Source organism: Bactrocera neohumeralis, chromosome 4, assembly GCF_024586455.1.
Source record: "Bactrocera neohumeralis isolate Rockhampton chromosome 4, APGP_CSIRO_Bneo_wtdbg2-racon-allhic-juicebox.fasta_v2, whole genome shotgun sequence".
In the NCBI taxonomy this organism is placed as follows: Eukaryota; Metazoa; Arthropoda; class Insecta; order Diptera; family Tephritidae; genus Bactrocera; species Bactrocera neohumeralis.
In genome coordinates, this window is record NC_065921.1 from 42,991,514 (window position 1) to 43,018,283 (window position 26,770).

The 26,770-nt window shown below is 38.6% G+C and overlaps 1 protein-coding gene across 7 annotated transcripts in view; it reads right to left on the reverse strand.

Moving 5' to 3' along the window:
- The window catches only part of LOC126757084 (uncharacterized), a 72,384-nt gene that overhangs the window by 18,687 nt on the left and 26,927 nt on the right, over positions 1-26,770 (reverse strand). For 2 of the 7 annotated variants that reach the window (XM_050470678.1, XM_050470685.1), the window contains exons 2-11: positions 6,167-6,803; positions 5,811-6,047; positions 4,489-4,994; positions 3,660-4,399; positions 3,331-3,348; positions 1,256-2,744; positions 917-1,189; positions 471-827; positions 341-406; positions 129-173 (exon numbers count right to left, since the gene is read on the reverse strand). In XM_050470678.1, coding sequence (XP_050326635.1) covers positions 129-173; positions 341-406; positions 471-827; positions 917-1,189; positions 1,256-2,744; positions 3,331-3,348; positions 3,660-4,399; positions 4,489-4,994; positions 5,811-6,047; positions 6,167-6,335 — 3,900 coding nt within the window. In that variant the 5' untranslated portion in view covers positions 6,336-6,803. The other 5 variants (XM_050470682.1, XM_050470679.1, XM_050470681.1 and 2 more) reach the window with 5 other exon arrangements.

The window sequence follows — 26,770 nt, forward strand, 5'->3', positions numbered from 1 at the left end:
TTAGAGAAAAAAAATTTTGAAAATTTTTAGAAGAAAATTTAAATCGAAATTAGAATTTTTGTAGCCAATAAAGCAAATCATAGAGAACTACTACTACTAAGCGTAGAGAAAAGGTACTCAGCTAATACCTGTTCTTTAGCTAAAATAGCTTCTTGACGTTTCTTTTCTTTTTCCTAAAGGAAAAGAGTAAATAAATAAAAAATATATAATTAATAGTGAATTTTAATGCAAGTTGCCAGTTCAAAAATGTGAAATTTTAGTTTTGTAATTCTTTTTTACGAAAATTCAAAATTGTGCAAATGAAAAAGTAGCGAACAGTTACTTTTAAAGCACACTGTACCTGTTGTTTCTTGAGCAGCTCCTCTTGCTTGATGCGTTCTAGTTCTTCCTGACGCTTCTTGCGCGCCTAAAATGAAGAAAAAATAAATAAGTAACAACAAGACCTTCTAAGAAAAAACAACCGGACGCACCTCAATCATTTGCTGGTTTTTTAACTCCTTTTCTTTACGTTGCTGCTCAAGCTTCTCGTTTTTTTCCTGCCGTGCTTTTTCCTTGTTGCGCGCCATTTCCTCCTTCTGCTGTTTCTTCGCATCGCGTATGGCCTGCTGTTGCTTAGCAATCTCGATGCGTTGCTCCACATTCAAGGTTTGGCGTGTGAAAATCTTCAAATCCTCCAAACGCTTAGCGACATCTTCGTCGGTCATGCGTATGTATTCGCCATCGTTGGCGTATGGCGGTGGTGCGGGTTGTAGGAATGAACCGACTATAGCACGTGATGAAAAGCTGAAATTGTCACGCGTCAGCTTCGATGGATTCTTCTCCAAATGCTGCAAAGGGAAATTGAAAGAACGTTCAAAATGCTGCACTCACGCTGGTGGCACACAAGAGAGGTAGTAAAAGTTGTCTACAAACTCACAGAGATCACTTGACCGATGTTCTTCAGCGGCACTGTACTACCGGGCGCATAGTATACAACTTCGCCCCGTATTTGACCGGCCTTCGTTAGGCCACGTATGACCGTCTCACGCTTCCAGCCCAAATCGAGTGGCACACGTAATTCGGTTACATTTAGAATGTTGGCATCTTCGCTCTCCGATTCGGAAAGCCCACTTTCGGCGGCAACGCTTTCGGAGTCGGTCGAGAGGTCCAATTGTGCATTCGCTTCATTCAATGCCTGTCGGATTTTCTCCTGCAATGAAGAAGAAAAGTTTGAACTATTTCGCCCTACTACGTAAGCTTCACACTCGACACCCACCAAATCGGCGCCTTGCTGTAGCAACTGCTGTGTAGCTAGCATTGGTTTTATGCCCACTGCACGAGACTGTGCCAGCAATGAAGCGACGGTGTTCTTCTTCGGTTTCGACACGCCGCGTCCGAGATTGCGCGGCCGCCCCTCCTTAAAAGGCGGTTGCCCTGAACGTTCACCACCACTACCACCACCGCCGCTACTGGAACCGGCCGAACCGCTGCTACCCGCATTTCCACCACTGCTGCTGGCGCCACTACCTGGCAGCGGTGTGCTACTGCCACCGCCCAGCGCTGCTGTTATCGAAGTCAAGCTTTGCAAACTATTCGAACCGCCGCTGCCCGTAGGCACTGCCACGGTGCCGCCCATATTCACCGGACTGCTGTAGTCGCTACTGCCGCCCACCATTGAGGATGACATACAGGCGGAGGAACTCTGTTTGTCAGCCGGTTTCATTGACAAATTCAATGGCGCATCATAGTCTTCGATCATTATGGGATTGGCCGCGGTACCGATAAGCGCCGAGGCTACCGTTGTGGCATTGGTCGTAGCGGTGGAGGTGGATGATTTCATGCTGAGGTTCACACCAGCACCGCTGCTATTGTCTCCCGTCAAATCAAGCAAGTCTTTGTTTTTATTCGAAAGATTGTAGGCGCCGTTCGAGGTGATTGTTGGCGGTAGTTTTATCACTTCCACACGGTCCGTTGATGAGTCACGACTATTGCTAGGTGTGGCACTCAGCGTGGTTGCGCCCAGTGCGTGCGTATCTAGACGTCCGGTTGGGTTGCCTAAGCCGCCAACCCCACCCAAAGCACCCAAACCGCCGAGTCCGGGCAAGCCCATTGGTGCACCCATGCCAAGTCCACTGGCGCTTAAGGCTGCCGCTGCCGCCGGACCACTCAATTGTCCGAGCGCCGCTGCTGCAGCCGCCGCCGCCGCTGCTGCTTGTGCCGCGGTGGTGGCATTTGTGCCACCAACACCGATGCCACCGAAACCGCTAGCTGCGGCCACATTTAAAGCATGCTGGTGTTGCTGTTGCAATTGTTGTTGTGCTTGTTGCTGTTGTTGTACCTGTTGTTGCTGCTGCTGCGCTTGCTGTTGCGCCTGTTGTTGTTGCTGCTGCGCTTGTTGTTGCGCCTGTTGTTGGGCCTGCTGTTGCTGCTGCTGCTGGTGTTGTTGCTGTTGGGCTACATTAACCGCTGCCGCCATTGCTGCATACTCCATTTCGAGGCGTGCCCGCTTGGCCGGACTCAGACCTGGTATGGAGAGCAGCGAGGAGAGTGCATTTGTGGCGTCCAGCTCTTGTTTTTGCAATTGCTGCTGCTGGAGTTGTTGTTGTTGTGCGAGTAATTGTTGTTGCTGTTGTTGTTCGTCCGAAATGGTTTTCTTGCGTCCACGTGAAGTAGTGCCGGGTATTTTGGGTCCCACAATCGACGATGTATACTTGATGATCTCCGTATCGGGCGGCAGTCGTACACCCAGTAAGGATTGGTGATCACTGTAAGACGAAGCGACGAAACGTGCGTAAAATAAATGGGAGCAGCGATTAGTGTACAGCGATTGTAACGTAAAACACACAGAGTTGCATTCCAAGTGCAATAAATATGTAGATATGAAGTAAATAAAGAGCTGAGAGTATATGTGAAAGGATGTATGACACGTGACTGAGGAAAATTTATACTGTTTCGATAAAATTTTGTGAAAAAAAACCGTTACTATGTAACACCGAGTGTACACACATACATATATTATCGTTATTAACAAATAATAAATTTAATTTTAAACACTTTCAGAGAGACAGAGAGAGGGAGAGGGAGAGAGGCATTCAGTTTTTACTGCATGCTGCGCCAATTGGTGTATAAATTAGATTAGAAAGCTTCTACAGCGATATCACTTAGTATATGGAAATGTATGTGTGATATGAAATTTGGTATCTGTGTCCAAAAAAAGAAAACAATTTCAACTAATTTAAATATTTGTAATTGTATTTAGAAGAAATTTGATCACAGTTACACAGTTGATGAGCGTATGCGCATGATTACAACAATAACAAAAATAATCGTTAACAAAAATCAGGGTCTTACTTTCCTTCCAGTGCAGCACTACGTAAACCAAGGTGTACATAGTTTTATATGAGTGTACATAAGTGATAAATTCATTGGTTTGTGGTGGAAAACGTACCAAATGCCGAGAATAAAAGAAATGCAGAAAAAATTATAGTCAAAGTTAGAAACCAAACAAACTTAAACCAAAATAAGCCCATACTATCATTAAATGCCACACCACACAAACTAAATTCTTAAACTTTTGCACTTTCACTTAGATAAGATCTTACAGCCGTCTCATACACCACACCTCGTACTTATAACACGAAATCCAAAGAAAAATTATACAATTTTCGCCGCACACTCACCTGAGTATGCCACTTGGCATGTAGTCTTTGCCACCTTTGCCACCACCGACCGCCGCCGACGCTGCTGCTGCCGCTGCGGCCGCAGCTGCCGGATTAGATGCAGCAAACGCGTTCATTGCGGCCTGCATACTTTGCTGAGGGCTCATACCGAGTGCGCCGAACTGCGAAAGCGAGCTGAGCGCATTTAACGAAGCGTTATTCTTGTCACGTTCTACTTTACTGCTCGATGCCGAACTATTGCTGCCACCACTACTGCTAGCACCCATATTACTGCCACCGCTACCCATGCCACTGCTGCCGCCCAATGAACCGTGCGGCGACATTAACGCATTTATGTGATGCGCTGTGGAATTGCTGCCGCCCACATTACCACCCAAGGCGCTCAAATGATGCATGGCCGCATTGCCGACACTGCTCATGGGTGAGTTTTTATTGGAATTGTTGCTGCTGCTGCCGCCGAGCGACGAGGAAGCGCCACTGGACATGCCTAAGCCACTGCTACCACCACTGCCACCGCCACCACCACTACTGCTGTTGTTGTTGCTGCTGCTCTGATGTGACTGTGTATGATGATGCGATGAGGACTTCTTCGACGATGAGGAACTGGAAGAGCCACCGGACGCGGCTGCCACTTGCATTGCCAACAATTCTTTATGCAGCTGCACTGGATCGTATGCCGAACCGGGTGGTGGCGGTAAAACCGGACTAACAGATGGTTTGCTATAACTGGTTGAGCTCGACTAAAAAGTTTTTGGGAAGAAAAAAATTTAAATATTAATGAAACGCCAGTATTTAATAAAATCAACTGCACATCAACACACGAACTCACTTTGTACGACGAACTACTGCCGCCGCTACTGCCACCAACACCCGTGGTATTGCCTGCACTGCCACTACCACCCATGCCCATCGCAGAGGAGTTAAGCGAACCACCGGCACCAACCAAACCGTGCATGCCAGCCAAAGCCGCCGCCGGATTAGCACTAACGGCCGCTGCTGCTGCCGCCGCTGCAGCTGCAGCTAGATTCTGTTGTTGCTGTTGTTGTGCCTGCTGCTGTTGCTGGCGTTTCTCTTTGCGGGATTTACTTGATTTGCTGCTCGATGATGAACTGCTGCCACTGCCTACATTACTGCCACCCGCACCGGCACCCAAAGCACCGACACCACTACCGGCGCTGTTGACTCCTGTACCACCGGCACCGGCTGCACCACCTAGACCCAGAGCTGCTGGACCAAATGCAGCCATCACATCGGGATGTGCGAATGGTGAGAGGCCGGAAGCTTGGAGGCGGGTAAAATAGTCTTGAGCTGCCAGTTGAGCCATGGACCACCAACCTGCAAAGGTGAACAAGTGAAAAAGTAATTTTTAACTATAAATATAATATAATACATAAATATATAAAATTAATATTTCGAATCAATTTTTTTTATATTATTATTCTTAAACCAATTATATAATGGTTTGTTATTTTATATGAATATATCTATTTATGAAAAAAATTATAAATTACTACAATGTTGTTCACACACTTCCTTTAGATCCACACGACTGCACATGTTGAATGATTCTATAATTTGGGGAAGCTTAGTGTAATTTTATTCTAGGAGCGTTTTCTTCAAACGACATCTAATCGTAATGCGAATGCGTTTGCTGTTTCACTCCCTTCTTATTATCAACCGAGTAAATTTAAATTGCATATCAAGGATTTAGTTGGAATTCGAACTCATGACTCTTCAAACATAAAACCGGTGGGCTAACGAACGTGCCATTAACCAAGTTGGAAGATATGCAATAAACAGACAACTATTTATCACTAAACGATAAATAATCAAACCGATGTATGTATTTATGTAACATAACAGAAATGCACTCAAAATGCAAAAATGTAATGGAGAAATTTCTCTTCTTAAGTTTTAAAGTTGCAATAAAAAAAATGCAATAAAAAAAATGCAATTAACTTTGACACAAACAAACAATTTTGACACAATAAACACTTTAACCTCAAATTCTATCTACACCATCCTTTAAATACATATCACAACCGTTCTAAAATATATAACTTCACTTTTCAGACCATCAAAAATCATTTTTAATACATAATTTCCTCACAAAACCAACACCATTTTCAACGATCGTACAGTTTAACTCACTTGCTGGATGCAGACTGGCCAAACTGGCCGCCTGAGAAGCCGCCACTGCCATGGTGTTCTGATGATGATGTGACGCGGCGGCCGCTGCTGCAGCTGCTATCGAATAGCGATCATTTGCTGCACTAGCTGGATTCTGCAACAACCCCAAGCCGGCTGCTGCGGCAGCATTAAATTGTGAGTTGAATAGCGGATTGGAAGCGGCTGCGGCGGCGCTTGCTGGATCACGGCCCCAATAAGCTGCAAGTGAACAGAAAACATGTACATTATTACACAAAATACATGTTTATTAGTATCAAACCAAATTCAGAAAAAACAAAGCAAATAAAAATCAGCAATTTGTTGCCTCCAACACTTACCGAATAGCGAGGCGGCATCCAACAATGCGGAGGGATCGTGCACTCCGGCTCCACCGCCCCCACTGGCGCTAGAGCCGGCCTTACCACTGCCGCCACCACCCAGACCGACGCCGACACCCGATTTACCATCGCTGCCGTCGCCGCCGGCATTTTTGTCCATGTTTTTCATCAAACTGGATGGATGATTGCTGTGGGGTTTCTTCTTATTGTTGCGTTTAATTTTGAAGGCTTTTCTTTTCTCACTTGTTCAAAATAAACTATATTCCTACGCGCCTTGCTCTCCACTTTTTCTTTGAAAGTATTCCTTCGAAAATAAGTCAATTACTTTCGCTTCCTACTTTATTCACTTTATCGCGTTTTCACTTTGTTTATATTTTATGCTCTACTTTTCTGGCATGTACGCGTATTATTGCCAATTGTGCGTATTTATGTTTTATTCCTTTGATTACTTCTGTTTGCTTATTGTGCGTTTTCACCACATTTATTTCGGCTTTATTATTACTTTATTTATTGCTGTTTATTTGCATTTGCTAACTTCTACATTTTTTTAATGCATTTTTGCAGATTCTCCAACAACAAATATTTTATGAATTTGAAGTCTCAGATGTTCATTGTTTTCCTGTCATATTTGGTACAACTGTAAAGAGAGCAATACGGAAATGCAAGTTAATAAAAACAGTAAAAACAAATTGCAAAAACAGTTAGACAATTAGTATGAGTTGGAAGTTGTGGTTGTGTTGGTAATCAAACAAGTTGTATATGCGCATGAGACAAGTTTGACAGCAACAAGTTCGCCGCAGACATGTCAGCGCTCTCAAGAAAGTCTCCTGTATACACTCTTTTCATTCATTATTTTTTATACGCAATTCACAAACATTCACTCTCTTTTAAAATTACGGCAAACTGTTGCCAGCAGCGTATGTTGCCGCATTGAATGTTAGTTAACATTTACTGCTTGAAGTTTGTTACAAAATTAAATATGTACACTTTTAGCCACCGTAGTCAACATTTCTAAAGGCTAAAAATAACTTTGCTGTATTTAATATAATATGTGAAACTTTCTCATATTCCAGCAACTTAAAAGTTCAAGGACGTTGTAGTTACGCAATACAAGGTCAAGTGCGCTTTTATACAAACAAACATAACCTTGAACACAATTCAATGAATTTTATGACGTTTTTTTGCATATATGTACATATGTTTGTATCTACATTTACACATACAAAGACGTGATAAAAAAAAATAATCATCTCTATAAAAAAAGATAAGTGATTATTCTTTTACTAAGACTTTTCTTTTTAATACAATTTTATAAGAGATATTGCGTTATTAGGTTAAGTTAGAGGGCTATCCTCTCATATGTTACAAAAATTGTACGTCCTATCCCTCCTATTATCACATCAAAACGCTCTAAAATAATATGAAGTTTCGTGTCAATCAACTTGATAAGACGGTATTGAGATTTCAATGCTTTAAACTCTCTATTCTATGAGTTTTATCCGTCAGATATACTCGTCGGGATTTGACGGAGTCTACCGATGTTTAGAATTCATCCCCTTTCAAAATTCGAACCTACGAACCAGTTGAGCAAAAATGAAGTACAAGAAAGAGAGGGTCTCCATTTGCTTTTTATTTTAATGGGATATTTTATTTTTGGACTGACTGAACTATAGCTAGAGTTGTCCGATCTAAAAGATCGCCGTTGCCTTGAAAAACAAAATCTATGTAATATTTCGTAAAGAAATAATAAAGTTGTTCATACAAGAACATAATTTTATTTGCATGGGTCTGATATCGTATATGTAGACGGGCAGACGGATCTTTTTAACGACAGTCGGGTTTAAGTAAGACGAAAGGACCAGGTTTTTATCTGGCCAAAGGCTGTCAATTCGGCACCATGCCTCGAATTTAATTCAGAAATGTTTTTTGCCGCTACAACAACAACATCAACAACGGGTAGACGGACGGTCGGACGGGCGAACATGTCTAAATCGACTTAGCTCGTCATGCTAATCATTTATATATTTTCTTTATATTGTCTCCGACGTTTCCTTCGAGGTTTTTAAAACATTCCTCAATTCGTTACCACAAACCAGATGAGTATTAGAAAATGTGGTTGTGTACGAATGAAAAGTTCCCAAAAAACTCGATAAAATCTTATAATTTCAACTATAAAATAGAAATATATCATACAACCCAGTGCAAACTCATCCTTTGCTACGAAACCGGCCGCGATATCAGACCTACCTCAACAATTGAATTTACTCCAATAAGATAAATAAATCGAGTAAAACATAGTAAACAAAAAATGAAACTTGTTTTATAATAAAATATAATCTTTGCCGGCAAAACTCATAAAGGTTGCATTAAGGAAAGAAAAGACGATGCAATTCATAGCGATAAACACAAAACAACAGACCAAAACAAAAATAGAAACGCCACTTTAAGTTTTAACAAAAAAGAAAGAGATACAAAAACAGAATGCAGATAAAGTATATGAGCAAAACGTAAATCAACAAAAAACAAAAATTAGTTTGTAAAAGCAAGCAGCGATGGGTACACAAAACTAAAGTAAACCAGCTAACTAGTGGACAGAGCGCAATGAGACACGAAATGGTCGACGAGGACAGATAATGAATGGAGGACAGATAATGAATGGAGCACAAGGTAGAGCGGCGAGCAAGCTGGTTGAGAGAGAATACTATAAAACATGGTAGAATTGATTTTTGGTTTATTAATTTTTTATGAAACGACAAATTTCAATGGGGTAGTTGTATAAATTTATGGTAGATGCTTGAATGAATTGGCGTGGACCTTAATTATATTAAAAATTTTTGTTGTTTTTTCTCGGACGGTTAGTCGAGTTTTATGAAAAGTTTTTATGGCGGAAATAGAATACAATAGAAGGTTAACTGTTACCAGTCTAGGGAAGACCCTTACAGAACTAAAACTTAAAGTATTATACAAAATTTTAAAGTATAAAAAGTGAATATATCGATATTTTCGTATATTTTAATTTTAATAATATTTATAACAAAAGTATTTCTTTGACAGAATAACGAGGAAGACGCTATCAGCAAACGTCACTTGCTTAAGGAAAATGCTGTGAAACAGCTGATTTTGCTTTTTGTTAACGAATAAATTGTTTTGTTTAAAAGTGGAAGACAACGAACATTTTATCGAAAATTAGTTTAAAATGTTGAAAAAAGAAAAGAATTCGCTCTTGGAATTTATCAAGCTGTTGTTGTAGCTATTGATTTTGTTTCTGACAAATGAGATGCCTTTTATTTTAATCGTAAACAAAGAATTGTTTGATTTCACTACAATATGGTCATATGAAAGTATACCCTCTGTTTCTTATGCATTTTAAATGTTTTTTTTTTGTTAATTTTTTTACAGTTATATATGTACGTAGGCGTATTATACGAAGTTAGACCTTAAATTTGACATTTTTATATTTCAACATTTTTAGTTCAAATGAGAAATTTGTGAACAATTTGATTGGTTTCTAGGAAACCAGCTTTAAAAGAGTTTTTGCTGGTTGTGGCTTTAACTTTATACCAGGAGGTTGTATGTATAACGCTTCAAATATATTAATCGATTTTAAAAACTCTGATGACGAAATCGCTATAACCATTTTTGGTAGTATTGTAATATTGAGTTTCTATAAAAAAACTTTAACATTTTTATTTATGCCTTATTAAGATTAAGAGTTTTGCAAATTCGGCTGCAAGTATTTGAAGGCAATAACATTATTTGAACATTTGTAAAGTTTATTTAACATTTGAAGCTGAATTATCCAAAACAAAAAAAATTTGATTTTAAAATAGCATTTTCCCGTTTAATTTTTGTTGCAACGCAGTCGAATCATTCACGCTTTTTTGTCAGATTTCCAACCCCCTGGAAGTTCATTGAAACAAAGTTGTTTAAATACATGAGGATGGGTTTGCAAAACCAGCTTCTTTACCCTGTCACACTTAAGATCGAAGGTTATGTAAAGAAATGTACAAAAAAATTGTCCACTAATATCCGTATCGTAAATTTTTTCCGGTTTGAATGCATGAATGTCTTCATTCGTATTAAAATAGGAAACACAAATTAAATATCAATAACACACAAATTAGTAGATGTGTTAGTCGGCTTATTAGAGCTAATTTGAACAAAATATTTGCACAATACTACATGTCCGTGTCCGCTTAAACGAATAGGATGACGAGCTGAGTCGATTTAGACGTGTGTTCCCGTGTCCGTATATAGGCGAACTATCTGAAATTTTGCACACACCTTTTTGTCCCCAAGAAGATGCTCATTTGTTGAAATCGCCGATATTGGACCACTATTGCAAAGTGAAGCTATACTAACTAAACGAGAAAAATCAAGACCTTGTATGAAATTTTTTTTTTATTGGACAAGATAACTTCAGAAAATTTAATATGGATGACTGTTTAAAACAAAACTACTCTTTCTGGTAAGGATTCGACAACTGAAGTATAACTGGCATACAAGGTGAAGGGGTTCGGTGCAACGTTCTTTTTTTGTATGAGGATATAAAACGTTATATTTGTCCGATTATGCAAGTTGTGCGGTTATAACGGCTGTCCATATTGGGACAATTTACGGTATAAATTTGATTTACTATTTAACCAAATAAAAACTTTCGGATAGAAAAATTTAGCGTTATACTCTTTGACCTTTGTCCTATCGTGTCTATAAAAACGTTTAAACAAAAAAGTGAGAAGCGCTAAGCACTCTAAATTTTCACCACTAAAATTTTGAAAATATTATCAAAATTAGAGCAATAGCAACAGGATACATAACCATCTGAGTTAAGGCTTTAATCCTTGATTGTGTTTTCTGGTTGAGTTTTTCTAACCGAAATAATATTTTTATAGATAAATACTTCTTTTTCGAAGAATTTAAGTTTTACGTAAAATCCTTTTAATTGATTTTGAGTAGACACTAGAAAACACTTTTGAAACCGTAAATTAAAATGTTTGCGTAATAAATCGAGTGTCTATTACTTTTCTAACACTTTCAGTACATAGCAATATTTATGTATATGTAAATATGTAGGTATGCATGTAGTGTGTCCATATGTTTGTATTTGAAGTCAGGTTGAATGAACTTCGTTGGGTTAATTTTATTATTATTTATTTTTACACAAGAGCATTTAAACTTCTGTTTAAAAACACATATACATAGATATGTACATATGTATGTATGTCAGTTGACAATTGTCGACTCTTTTGCCCACTCATCTCACAAGCGCACACTATAATGCTACACAAACACATTCAAACAGCAGATATTGCAACAAATTTGCAGACAATAGTTTTCAAAATTATTATTTATTTGAATTGTTTTACCACACATTCACTCGTTTTAAATACAACTTTTAATTATCACTTTTATATTTGCTATTTTGTTTATATTTTCCAAAGTGCAGTCAAATTTTCACACGACACTGCATACGCTTAGCTATTTGTTTTTGCCATTTCTCCCTTATGAAGTGCGCATGAAGCGAACGAGCGCAAAAGACACGCAGCGAGAGCGCGACACTAAAAGCCGACAAGCGCCGAGAGTGCCAGAGATCAACGACGAAAATGTAGACATAGAGAAATGGCAAACAGCGCTGCTACCAACACACCTGCGATGACGGCGACGACGCAGCGCTGCTGACCGCGACAGCGCTGTGTGTATCTATGAGTTTATCTGTAGATACATGCTAATGCTTGTGTGTGCGTGATGCGTACGCACATCTGCTTGGTTTATAATTTTCACAGCGTAACGCACATACGATTTCATTCATTATACACAATTTTAATTTCGGTTTACACTTTGCTTGAGTTTCATAATGCTTGTATTTGGCGTCTTTTATTGGTAGATAAATTGAAATTACCAGAAATAATCACGGTTTCTTTTAGTTTAACTGAGTGCGCTGTATTTTTCTCACCGGCGTGTATGCGTTTTTAGCAACTAGCGATTGCAGATTTTTGCCGAGCGTTGTTCACACACCCGCTAGCACATTTGAAATGCGTCACTTAGGCGTCACAGCTGGCTATGCGAGTAGTCAACGTCGTTTTGGCGGCTTGTTTTTCATGCAGTTTCACATTTTTAATTATAATTGCACACATAAGTACATATGTATGTATGTATGTACATACTTATGGATATGTTTGGATGTAGTATTAACAGGTTTGACATATTCACATGTTTTATTTCCGCAGAAAAACACATTGGTCATTCATTCATAAATAGTATTAAAGATTTTCATAAAAATGTGCACGGCAGAATTTGTTTTCGTTTTCTTTCATAATTTTTTGCAATTTTTCAAGATACTGTCTTTACTTTATTTATGAAATTGAGTTGGGTTATCAGTTCCTAGCAGATATTTGATGATACTAGTTAGCAAAAATTCCGGTGATCATAGGATACGCTAGCATTTATAGTAATGCTAATTTAGTCCTTGCACGGAATTAGAATGAAATATATTTTTCTTTTAAAAATATTTACTGAACTTGAACTTTAATTATTTTTAGCAATGCCTTCAAATTTTATAATATAATAATTATTATATTTTATATTATCTTTCTTTTTAAATGTTAAAAGATCTCGAATGTATTTTTTAAAGAAGATGGTATGTATTTTGATGCTCTCAGCAAATTTAATATAATTTGCCACGAAGTAAATAACAGCCATAAGGAAACGTCGATAGACTATAAAAAATGTATGCATATGTAAGTATGTATGTACATCTAGATGATCAGAGTGACCAGCTGAGTTAATTTAGCCGTGCCCATCTGTTTGTCTGTCAAAAATGCTGCATAATTTTCTCCCAAACTGCTAATTTGTCTGAAACGCCAATATACCGGACGACTCTAGCATATACATACATACATACATATGTACTGCTGAACGACGGAATCTAGTGTTTGTATAGAAAACTTTTTTTCTTTGAAGATTGCTATTTAAATCATCACTACAAAACGAAAAAAATGTTGACCTTTGTCCTCGGGTAGTTTTTTTTTCATTAATCGGAACGATGACAAGTTTTAGTATGTTATTTTTAACCATGGTTTGAACACAATAACTCACTTACTGTAAATTTATGAACTTTCATTCCTATTTCCTAGTCTAATTTGACCGTACTATTAATATTTGTATGAATATTTTTGAAATTGAGACTCCTTTAAGATTTATAATGGCATTTTTTTGTAAATGGTTAAACAAAGTATCAAAAAAAGCTAAACACTCAATTGTTTATGTAAATTTTCGCCATTTTTCAATTCATATTAAACATGTTTACCTAAAGGATCTCTGAATGTTTTTTTTTTAATTACTACAAGTTTTTTATTGGTTCCGGTTTAGGTCGGTCCGAAAAACTCAAGAAGAAAAATGCCATGAAATTAATAAACTACACATCGGCAAAAGAAAATCGCGTAAACAATGGAACAATTTTGTATTATTTAAAAGTTTTTTTTTATTCTTTAATTTAATTCTTTTTTTGTTATTTCTTTAATGTGTGTATATTATTTTTTTTATCTTTAATTTTTTCATATATTACTTTTATATTTTTATTATATTTTTTTAATTTTTTCCCCTAATTTTTCATATTTTTAATATTAGTTTTTTTATCTTTAATATTTTTCCATTTATTATTATTGTTTTCTTGATTTAGCATTTCAGTTAATTTTAATTTTCTATTTTTTATAATTACTTAAGTATTATTTAAAAAAAAACGAACTTTCATTGTCATATTTCGGCTCTTTTTTGAAACCGTTTTGTTCAATTCTACTTATTTGCTTATATTCTTGTGCGCTTTTCTATTTCATTTGTTTCAGTTCCGTCATTTCTTGTTTCATTTCCAACAGTTTCAATTCTTTATATACCAATTCGACTGCTTTCATGTCATTTTACTAGAATTTTACAAAATTGCACTTATTTTCATATCATTTCACTTCTTTTTGTTCCAATTCACTATATTCCTTTAAAAGAGCTCTCATTCCACTTCGTTTTCAATAATTCCATGCGTTTTAATTGCTTTGTTTTCACTTCAAACCGAGTCTTTCAGTTGTTTTTCTGTTGTTGAATATAACTAAATTTCTTCGCTTTAATATAAATTAAATGTTTAAAATTTGAGCCACCCTACTTGTTTAAATCTTTTGTTTTCCCATAAGGCACCCTTATGTATGTTATTTAACTATTTTGCTTATTTGTTTCTTTTTTTTATTGTACATCACTAAATTTTTACAACTTCACCGCTTCACGCACAAAACAACAACTCTGTAAATGATATTTACCCAACAACCAACAGCAAACTTGGCAATAAACAAACAAACCAATAAACCAGCAATACAAAATTACTTCATACCGAATAAAATTGTTGTTGTTGTTGTTATTTTATTTGGCAACGGGTAATTAACCTTTTCGCTTTTAGCTGCGGCAATTTGCTTTGGCTCAGCAAGTAAACGGCTAAGACGCTGTATATGTGCTCGGCTTACGACAATTGCATACAGACATACATACATACATACATTTGTACAGACGTGTGTATGTGGTTTAGGTGCCGCCAGCTAAGCAGCCACTGCCACCACCAGCCTTGTATTCCGGCGGCTGTTGGTGTGGTAACGCTTTTTTCCTTAGTCTGGCCTCTTTGAATTTCGCACCTCCACTTCGGCCACTGTAACGGGGCAACCAAACATACAAGCAACTAAGCGACCGACCGACCGATCGACCAACACCACCACTTTTAGACACTTCTTACTTCCACCAATTCAAATTATGTACTCCAGCAAAATTTTTTCTTACACTTTTCTTCGCCACAGTGGAAATAATACAATACAGCAAGAACAGCAACAACAACAGCGCTGCTGCTATACTAATCGCTCAATTGCGAACGATTTCCACTCGCGTTTTTACCACTTCCACAGCACTTTAGCGCTTATTTGCTGCTACCACTGCTTCTTCTTCTTCTCCTTGTTATTTGCTACACAATTTTTCTGTACACACATGCACACACACACACTACATACGTATGAATCGCTATATAGGTATATACATATGTATATATGCATTTATTCGAATATGTATGAATTTTTTCCGTTTTCCTGTTGGCTTTCACTGTGCTGCTCTTCTTCTTCACTAAGCTTATAGATTTTTTCACAGCACCTTCGATTCACTACACAAAATCCACCATTTGTCGGCGGCGCTTCATTGACTTTTCGCAATTTGTTTATTTTTCGTGCTTTAGCAACGGGTTTTCGCCAATATTTCACGCATTTCACATTCTCGCAATACTATTTCACAGTTATTTGTTAATTTCGGTAATTTTTAGTGCACTTTTACCCATTAAAAAGTGTAATTTATAATTTTTTCACTATTACAGCGGCGAATTTCACACGGAACGCGTCCGCCGATACGTCAGCGCAGCGCCGTATCTATCGGATACCTAAACGGGCGGCAGACAGCGTCGCGAGCAATTGCCGCCCGTCCGTAATCGTAATCGTCGTCGTCGTCGTCGGTGTCGTTGCCGTTGCCGTCGTCGACGTCGTCGTCGTCATCACCATAGCCAGAGTCAGAGTCAGTGCTATAGCCATTGCCATCGCCATCGTCATCGTCATCGTGGTCGTTGTTGTGTTTTGTGTCGTCTCAGGCGCTGCCCCTGCCTCGGTGGCAGCATTCGCGCTCTATAGCCACTGCCACTGGCACTCAGCGACTCGATGGAATCGGTGTGTCGTTTGGGTAGTTTTATTTGTAGTTGATATACATATTTACCGCTGTTTTTGTTGTTATTATTATTATTATTGTTGTTATTTTTGTTGTACGTACGTTTCGTTCTCGCTCGTTTTGCGTTGAATGGCTGGCTAGCAGGCAGCAGGCTGGCTGACTGACTGGCTCTTCGCCTGTTGTATTCAACTGCCTGGGTGATGGCGTTGTCTGTTTGTTTGCATGACTGTGGATGTGTGCATGTGCGTTTGTTTGTTTCTACATTTGGTTGATTTGAGGTTCGGCAACAACAAAAGCAACTAAACTATTAAGCAAGCAAGCCAAGCAGCTAACAGATGTGTATGCACGACTACCGGGGGGAGAAATGCTGAATGAATGAACACACACACATACACGCTTGCAATTGAGTATGCAAACGGCAAGCTGACGAACTGTCAGACCAAACTGACTGCTTGACTGCCTGGTTCCATCAGCAGCGCGACAGCCAAGCATTTCTACATATGAGTACCTACGCAGCTCAGCACCAAGCCGAACACAAAGATTTATACACATGTCTGTTTCGTATGTTTGTGTGTGTGTGGCAGATACATTTTGTGTATGCCGCCGCTCACAGGCAGTTTAGCTGCTTGTATCTTGTATCTTACAATCGGCATTGTTGTTAAAACAGCCACCACCACTACCAGCAGCAGCCGCCAGCCAACAGCGCCGCCAGAGCCAACGCCGAGTACTGACTTTACGCATTTTCTACATTTTGCCTACAAGACACACACATACTTACGTACGGGCACATACGAGTGCCAAGAACTCACATAATTTCCATCGAAAAACACGCATATGCGCTCGAAATGGCTGCGAAATGGAACGAGTGGATTTATCGATGTTCGGTTGGATGGATGGATGACCGGACAAATGGATGGCTGCTTGATTGCACGGCGGCGCACATGAGCGCACACGCACTTACATAGTAGCATGTAAACAGCGCAGATAAGTGAATACTAGTCTACAATTGTTTGTATGTATGTATCTATGTTGTTAGGTAGCTAAACAGCCAGACAAAATTACAAGTGGGCGGATAGATGAAGACGAAAGGCGCAGAAGACCTTACCATATGACAAAGACTCCAGCGCATACCACAGCAACGCGCTTCCAGTGAAAAACATAACCACAGAGACATTTACATATGTATGTATATGTGCGTGTGTGGTTGATATCGAAAAAGTGTCACCTTTGCAGAGTCAGTCCAAGTGACAATAGTTGTAGTTCGCAAAAAGTTACCTCAAGCGTACGGCGCATAGGCTATTTGCTCGGAAAGTGCTTGTTATCTAAAGGGGGTACCCCACCAATTCAAATCTACAGGTATATGAATATGTGAGTCGTGAGTGACAATTCTTTTGAAAAATCCAAACACACACACATATATTTCTATTATTAGACCGCCGTGCTAATTGCTTTCGTATTATAATGATATCTGCTTAATCAATCACTTTGCACCGAAGATTTACAGCCACTTAGTACTCTGGTGAAATGGTACCTGAAAATATTGACAAGGTAGGCTAGAAATCTAGACACCAATAAAACTAGCTCTGAAACTAAATTTTATTCGCAATCAATCATATCGCTCATGACTACATAGATTTAACATAAGATGTCAAACAATTTGTAAGACCCCCTGTTTGCAGTTGTCAAGGTTTTGGCCGTTCTCCCAATTTACATACCACGCACCTTTCGATGGTTGTAGGAATTCTAACTGGACACTGGTCGATCGGGATTCATGTGGTACGATTGACCAGCTGCATCAGGTTTTTGGATGCTGATATATTGTAGAATCATCTCAACACTCCCTCCTCGAAAGTCCAGATTAAGGGAAAAACTCATCGGATCTCATACTTTTAGATATCCAGGTGAAGTAGCGGTAATAGATATTAAGTACCTAAGCAGATTTGTGATAGGATCAGAGAAAAAATGTATCTATATATCTGTTGGTATGACAGCTAATCTTATGGTTAAGCCAGAGAACATAAGACATAGAGAAGGTGCAAATTGAATGTTTTATATTCTCTGGCTCTATAAAATCTGTTCTTTATTTTGATCATACATGAAATATTTATTTATCCTGGAGTAAATCTTAATTGTGGCAAAGCTTGGTGCCGGCATATGTTATGTACCACTACAAGAAACTAAGGAACAAGTATTCTAACTAATAGAACGATGTTGCTTTCATTTGGCTAAGTTTCTTGAGATTCGGCACACAATGATTAAAACACGATTGGTTCAGAATTGTGGACCGACAACTCTTGGTTTTTGCACCACGATAATGTATAGTCGCATACTGCATTGATTCTTCGTGAGTTTATCGCCAAATTTTCAACCAATATAGTGGCGCAATCACCGTATTCGCCACCGGGTGACGTCTGGCTTTTCAGCAAACTCAAACAACCGCTCCGGGGAAAACGTTTTGAGTCAATTGAAGTCATTAAAGGTGAATCGCTACGTGCATTGAAAGCTATTCCGGAACTTAGCTTTAACACTGTTTCGAGAGTTGGAAAAACCGTTGGCACAAGTATATTGGGGCCGAGAGACGACATAGCTTTTAAAGAACAAGTTAAGTATTTTAATAATATAAACAATATTACATAATATTTTGCTCATAATAATATTTTACAGTTCCATGATTATTTGTAATCATTACTGAGTGAAATATTTCAACACTTCCGAGAGGGGGAAACGTGGGTCCGAAAGGGGTTTTTGTTTATTTCAGAAAATTTTACGACGTTATTCTTTTAACATTGCTGATAAATCGCAGCCGAGAGCAGGGAACAACTTCCATTTCAATACAAAAAAAAACTCCTGAAGTAATTTAGAGGATAGTTGCCAAGTTGGCGATCTTCGGTCGGAAAAAAGTCCCTGTCCGATCCGAACGTGGGCCCGACTATCCTAGGAACGGCAATTTTAGATTTAAAGATATCTCAAAGTAGTTAGATATATTTTGGGAAGGAGTTCCCAGCTTCCATAGAAAGTATCAATAATAAATATATTAAAATGTGTGTGCTAACCACAAAGCATTTAGGAGAGCATTCGTTTTAGAATATAACGTTTAGACGTACATATTTTGGTATAGAGTTGCCACCTATCGAATAAAGTAAAAATAAGAAATATATTAAAAAATAAATGCTTTAAAAAAAACAAAGGCATGTTGAAAAAGTATCGTTTAGACATACAAATTTTGGTACAGAGTTGCCACATTTGGAAGAAATAAAATTGGCAATTATATTGTAAAATATGAATAAAAAATAACACGACTAGTGTCAAAGGCTTTCAGAAAAATATTTGACAATACCTTACTTGGACATAAAGTGGAAGAGAGTTGCCACTTACTACAAGTAGTAAAATTAAAAATATTTACCATTTTTCAAGTTAAAAATAGTCAAACGGCTATTAAGTAAAGCATTTTCTTAAATTATATACATTTTTGGTTAGAGTTGCCACCTATCGGAAATATAAAAAGTGAAAATATTGCAAAGAGCGCAAATTGAAAATATCGTATAAAGTTTTAGTAAATATTTTATTCAAATATATTTTGGAACAGAGTTGCCACCTATGGAAAAAGTCAAAACTTAGAAAAATGTTACAAAATGTGCTAAGGCCGCTTTAAATGTTCGTAAAGCATTTTAGTTAGCAAGATTGAAAAAAAATATATTAAGTTCATACACACTTACTCATACATATGCATATCTGTAAGCAAAAGACAAAAAAAGAGCTAGAACAAAAATCAATCTAGAAAATAGGGTAATTGGAATTTGGTTTGGAAAATCTGCAAATTCCATTTTTTTCTTCAACTATTAAAAATAGAGTACGAATATATTTCTATATGTATGTATGTATGTATGCGCGCACATGAGCGCGTATATCAAAATTTTCTGCTGGCCCTGAGCAATCACATTGTGTCGGCTCAGCGCGCTACAGGCACACACAGGCAATCGCGCGCACAGAAATTTGCGTCATGCGAATAAAAATCTACAATCGATTGCTTTTCAATACCTCTTACTCACAGCCGAACACATATGCAGAGCTAAATTACAAACACACATACATAAATATGTGTATGATATGGGCGAGTATGTGGAAGTGGCGTTTGTAGAGATATTCGCGCACTTTGTAGATACAGAACAAATGTCATGAGCCATCACGGAATCTGTATCTACTACAATTCGTACATTTGTAGCTGTAACTGCATCTGTAGCGCTGTAACTGCCGCTGTACAGCAAACGGATATGCACACATAGCAGAGCAACAGAAGACGCGCTGTCACGCGTATGTATGTATGTGATGTGCGCGCACATTGGAAGCTTGAATGGGGAAATGGAAAGAGGCATGTGTGGCTGTGAATAGTAGGTGGCGCGCACCGCGGAGAGGGCAGCGGAGGCGAGCGCCTTGAAGAAAATAGAGAAAAAAAAGTCATGAAATGGGAAAAGTCAGCAATTGAGATGACAAATAAAAGCAATCAACGCTTGCTGCTGCCTTAGCGCTAACAAAGAAACGCAAAAATATGTGTGCATGTATGTAGACATGTGTGTTTGCAAGTGCATTTGTACGAATGAGTGTGCGTTTGCTTGTAGTTTGTAGCGAGAACGCGCATACTCAGCGCAATCAATGCGCCGACAAGCAGCGTCGCACCTTGCGCCCAGCTAGAAGCATACATATGAAGCAACGCGTCAGCTAGCGGCAGGCGGCGCGGACGTGTGCGGCATGTCGTTTAATCCGACGACAATAATTAATAAAAATTCGTGCGCGCATATAAATACAAAAGCAAACAAACATATTTGCGCGCACTTGCATATACATACATATGTATATACACATGGGTATGCCGCGCACTCCACTCAAGTGCGTTTTGCCAATTGTTGTTGCTGCGCGTTGCGTAGCCGAGTGCCGAGCGACTACGCATCTGTGCATGTCACATACTTGCACACACATACACTTACGCTAACGCATATCTTGAGTTTCCTCTTGACTGCGTCGACTGCTCGCCACATCGTCAGCATATCAGCGCAGCCAACGCACCGCGCAGTGTCTTCAACGCCTCACCGCACACAATCGTCCGCGTCAGTCAGCAACAATGAACGGTGCGGCGGCCAGCGCCATCTTGTAAGTGACTTCGCCGCCAAACCAGTCAGTCAGTCACTCAATTGTCGTTCGATGGCGCAGCTAGAGCGTGGCAGGTATGCCCAAATATATGTATGCATGTGTAGCGGCGCAGGTTCTTAACTAAACGACATGGCTGGCGAAATTGGGAATCCAGTAATATATTAATGGGACCGAGGAATTTTATTTATGCATAAAGAGGAGTGGAGTAAGAGAGTCTCCAGCATGAAGAATCAGTGGAAATTAGAACACAGCGCGTCTAAGCGATAGGTCTTTTCATGCCATTCGATCAATGTGTAAATTAATGTTTGTATGAGCGAAAGTAATACCTGAGCTAATAAATTGGCGAAGTTCGTAGACAAAAGCTTTTGGTGTTAATATAATATTAACTCTTAATCAGTGTCAAATAAGCCAAGTATTCTGCCAACAAAACCATCCGTACGTCCTGCTCTCTCCTGAGTGGAAATAATTTTTGATTTCCTATCACTCAAAAATTATAATAATTTACCAACCCAAAGAGGTTCAAGAGCTGTCATTTCATCTATAAAAAACAACGGTTTGGTTTGATTTGTGAGCCGGTGGAATCATCGGTCGATTTTCATGATGCCGGTGAGAACGTAACCCTCAATGGCGACCGTTATCGCGCCATGATAACGGACTATTTGACGCCAGGAATTGAAGCTCGTGATTTCGGCAACATTTGGTTTCAACAAGACGGCGCCACTTCCCACACATCGCATCAATCAATGGATTTATTGACAGACTACTTCGGTGGGCAGTTAATTTCACGTGTTGGGACGGTCGATTGACCACCATGATCCTGTGATATCACACCATTAGACTTTTTCCTGTGGAGATATGTAAAGTCTAATGTACAACTGCAGGCGTACGCTGATGACATCGATATCAATGGCCTCAACAACTGCAACTGGATAAGGGAGCGAAGCAGTGAATGAGGCCAAGAAATATCTCCTGTCGTCACACAAACAGTCGTCGCTGTCGCGACTTGGCTCCCACGTCACTGTTGACAGTCATAACTTCGAAGTCGTGGTCTTGGAACCAGCATTAAAACCATCAACCTCGACATCCAACGCAGGATATCTCTTGCCAACAGGTGCTACTTCGGACAGAGTAGGCAATTGAAAAGTTAAGTCCAACAAAGACCAAATTCTACAAGTCACACATCATCTCCGTCCTGGTATATGGTGCAGAGGCAGGGACGATGACAACATCTGATGAGTCGGCGTTACGAGTTTAAAGGTTCTGCGAAAGATTTATGGTGTTTTGCGTATTGGCAACGACGAATACCGCAAACGATGGAACGATGAGCTGTACGAGATATACGACGGCATTGACATAGTTCAGCGAATTAAGAGACAGTGGCTACGCTACGAAAAGGAATAGCTTTTAACTGTCGTCTAATTCATGGATATCTAAGAGAATTTTAAGATTGAAAGTCTTTTCCAAATTCGAAATACATTGCACTGTACAGATTCTGCTAAAAGTACTCGCCTGAGGGGGTTTCATTCAAAAACCCCTTGGCAAGTCACATTGCCCTCATAAATATGTAAGTATGTACGTTTGTAATTTGAAACATATTGGATTCGCTCTTAAATGATTTGGTGTTTAATCAAATATCGTTGTCATTGACGGCGATGTGCGAAATTGCTTACTTACATACACACATGCACATGGCTATAAAAACTCACTGTACATACAACAGCAACAACAGCTGCTCAGTATTATAGTTTTTATTGTATTATTCGGCGCAGCTCAGCCGGTTTTACGCTTTAGTTTTGTTGTTTTAACTTTTTTTTTATTTTCGGAATATTACTGCAGTAGCTGGCAGCCAATACCCGGAATATATGAAGTTGACATACATATCTATGTATTTTTTATGACATTCGCAGCTGGCGTCTGTATCTGATGCATGCAAACGTTTCATGGCATTTTTATTTAAGCGCTGGCAAGAATACTTGATCGCAATGAAATCAATGAATGCACATACTTATGTAAGTGTGTACGTATGTATGTGTGTATGTATCTTAATAAAGTTCGCCTCTGTATGTTTTACAAATATTTTCGTGAATATTTGGCCAATAAAAAATTAAGGCGAAAAATGACGGCGAATTTGTCAGCAGATTTAATCTACAACAAGAAAAAACGAAAACAAATTTGAAACAATATGCTTAAATGGGTAATATACATAAGTATATTTTGCGCAAGCATAAATAGTAAACTGTGCATATATGTATATGTACATATGTATGTATGTACATACATACATACAGTGGACCAATAAAGTCTACATACACCTAGTTCTATTAAATTAAGACACGTTTATTTGTTATAAAATGAATAAATTTTGTGGTTTTTTTTCTATCCATTTCAAAAGATGTATATTTTACATTAAATTTAGCATACCAAAATATTTTTTTTTACACAAAAAAAAAATTAATGCTTAAGCTTAAAATGGGCATAATTTATATCAAGAAAGTTTACGTACACTAATGATTATTTATATAAATCAAAAGTAATTAGAATAGTTTTAGCGGTTGTTGGGCTACATTTTGTTGCTATTATTGTCCCTAGACATCGATGTATGCTCCCCACTCAATTTCTAGTATTATTTCCGGATATTTTGACCCACTAAGTCCATGATCCAGCTTTTTAGCCTTATTTTGAAGAAATTCGATGTTTTCGAATACGATTTTCCAAAAAGTTCCAGATATTTTCAATAGGATTAATGTATGGTGATTGCGGGACCTATGGAGTTATTTTTAATTCCATAACAACCCTGCACGTACAAGATAAGACGGGTGTTTTGGGTCGTTATCCTCTTGTAAATAGAAGTGGCCGCTATTAACAGCCGATTTAAGCACACTTAATATTTATTTTTTTTTTAAATGTTCAGATACATATGCTATATGAATTTTTTTGACTACTACTGTACTGTATAAGTATCTATGACTCACGGCATTGTCTTCTGCGTATCTAATTATTGTTTGTTCGCTCGTAAAATTTCTTATCAACATGAATTCTTAATAATTTTGATACAAAGTGGGCACATGAATACATATGTACATAAAAATGTTTATTTAGTATAAGGGGTATCACATTCAAGGCATTTGTTAATTTAGTTTAATAATTTCATTATGTAATAAAAAAAAATTGCGTAATTAATTCGAAGATATAGCTTTGAGAACTTTTTTTTGGTCCTGTAAGGTAGGTAGGCAGGTAGGAGGGCAGCCCTGTTGTCTTTCGGACTCAATTAGCACTTGTTGTGTCATTTTGATACACTATTCGTATACCTTTTATATTTGCTTTTGTTGCCTCATTGAGGTTTCGATGAAGCTACTTATCTCCGATATGCTTTTAGTAGAAATCCATTCAAGGTTTGGTGCTTGATGGATTCCAAGTGTTCTGTGTCGGATCTGTGATAGCGCTCGGCATTCACAGAGAAAGTGGAAAATTGTTTCCTTGTTCCCTGCTATTTCGCAGCCTCGGCAGATGTTGTTGTAGGGCATACCCATTTTGGACGCATGTTCTCCAAATAGCCAGTGCCCTGTTATGGTAGCTGTTACTCTGTAGATACTTTTTCTAGACCTATTTAATAAGTCGTTAGTTCTTTTCTTAACATATGTTGGCTATAACTTCTGTAAGGAGTTTTCCTGCCAACGCGGGCGCAGTTTTTTTCTGAGGGCTCGCCGGAAATGGCGTCGCAGTGGCCGAGTTTGAAATATTTTTTTTCTAAAAATTTCAGAATTTCTTTGTTAATAGTGTATGTTTGTAACAATAAAAAAAAGTTCTAATAAAATATTTCATCTTTTATATGAGAAAAAAATTGTTGAAAAAATGCTTTTTAACCGAGGAAACCCATGTTACCCTTTTATAATATTTTGTGTGCCTAATCAAATTTCTAGTGAAGAAACGTTCAGAAAATTGGAAGAAAGGCTTCTTTGATAATTATTTGTCGCGAGCAAGTGTTTTTGATTGGTACAAATTATTCAAAGAGGGTCGAGAACGCATTGATGATGAACACCGTCCAGGATGGTGCTTAACAATCGACGATCACCTCAAAGCAAGGTTATGTTGACAGTTTTCTTCGATTATCGAGGTGTGGTGCACTCCGAATTGCTTCCGACCGGCCACAATGTCAACAAGGAATACTATTTGAGTGTTATGCATCGTTCGCGTAAAGCTACATAATCGTAAAAAGAGGCCGGAATTATGGGCCGACAACCCTTGGTTTTTCACTACGATAATGCACCGTTGTGCATTATTCTTCGTGAGTTGTCGCAAAATTTTCAACCAATATCGTGCCGTGTAAACGGTTTGAGTCAATTCATTCAATCATGAATCCCTACTCGCATTGAAGGCTATTCCGAAAATTGACTTTATCAACTGTTTTGAGGTTTGAAAAAACATTGATGCAAGTTTATTGGGGCCAAGGGAGATTACTTTGAGGAGGACGTCAAAGAGTTTGAAGAATAAATTAGGAATTTTAAAATTATGATCAAAAGTCTATTTTTTGCTCATAGTAGTATATACATACATATGTATGCATACGTATTTTCATAAGTACAAATATACACTCTACTTTTGACTCGCAAACTCATAATTATGCCGAACAGCACGCCTGAAGCGTTGTACGCTTTATTTTTATTATTGTTTGTAATCCAGTAGTAGCAGGACATTTCCCGCATACGTGATGGTATAGAAAAAATCGACCCGCTCTAATGAACATGTGTATATTTGGCTTTAGCTCGTACGAAGCTGATGAAAGGCCGGCGCTCTTTGTGAAGACTAGAACGAATTGTGTAATCCTTTATAAAGAGAAGGCAAATCAAATAATTTAGTCTGAAGTTGTTGTTGCCGATGAATGTTAATTTATACGAAGTATAGCCATTTTCTTCGAACTGCCAAGTCCGCACTAAATCACCAAATTAAATTTAAGAAATTCGTGTATACTTTGGTTACCTCGAGTTTGCGCTTCGCTCTCCTACGCTACTGCCGTGAGCAGGAAAAATGTGCAAAAGTAAATAAGATTGCCGCAATTCTTTCTTATTGTTGTATGTGACATATGTACATACAGACATGAGAACAATTGTGTTTCTGCGTGCGGCACTCATTTGCTTGCGGGGCCAGAGAGCGCGACACCTTTTGCCTCAGCTCCTTCACGCCGTTGGACTTGCAATGGCAATAAATTGTTGTTGTTGTAATTAATGCTTTGTTATTTGGTTTACTGTTTGTCTCAGCATTCCGCAATATGACATGCAAATGTAGAAAACCAACTGCCGAATGCTGAGAGAGCACTCCAAGGGCCATGATGGCTGCGGAAAAGCACGCGGACCTGCAGACATTCCGCATTGGTGGCGGCGACAGAGCAGCGCATGCGAAAGCCCTCGCACAGCAAAGCGAAAGCGAAACAGCGAGACTTATGAAAAAAGTTGTTGCACTTTTAAATATAAAAACGGCAACTGCGCGGCAAACAAGAACAATGGCACACAAATATGCTCAACTGCCACATTCATCAGCAGTAAGGAACCAGAAATGCAGAAAAAAGCCAAAAAAAAAAATGCGAGCGCAAAAGGAGCTACACACGCACTCACATGTACATATGTACATTTGTATGTGTATTTGTGTATGCGCTGGTGCAAACACTTGAACTCGCCAAAGAAGTTCTCCGAGAGTTTGCCACGCTAGCTCGTTTGCATGTTGCAGAATCGTGGAGTC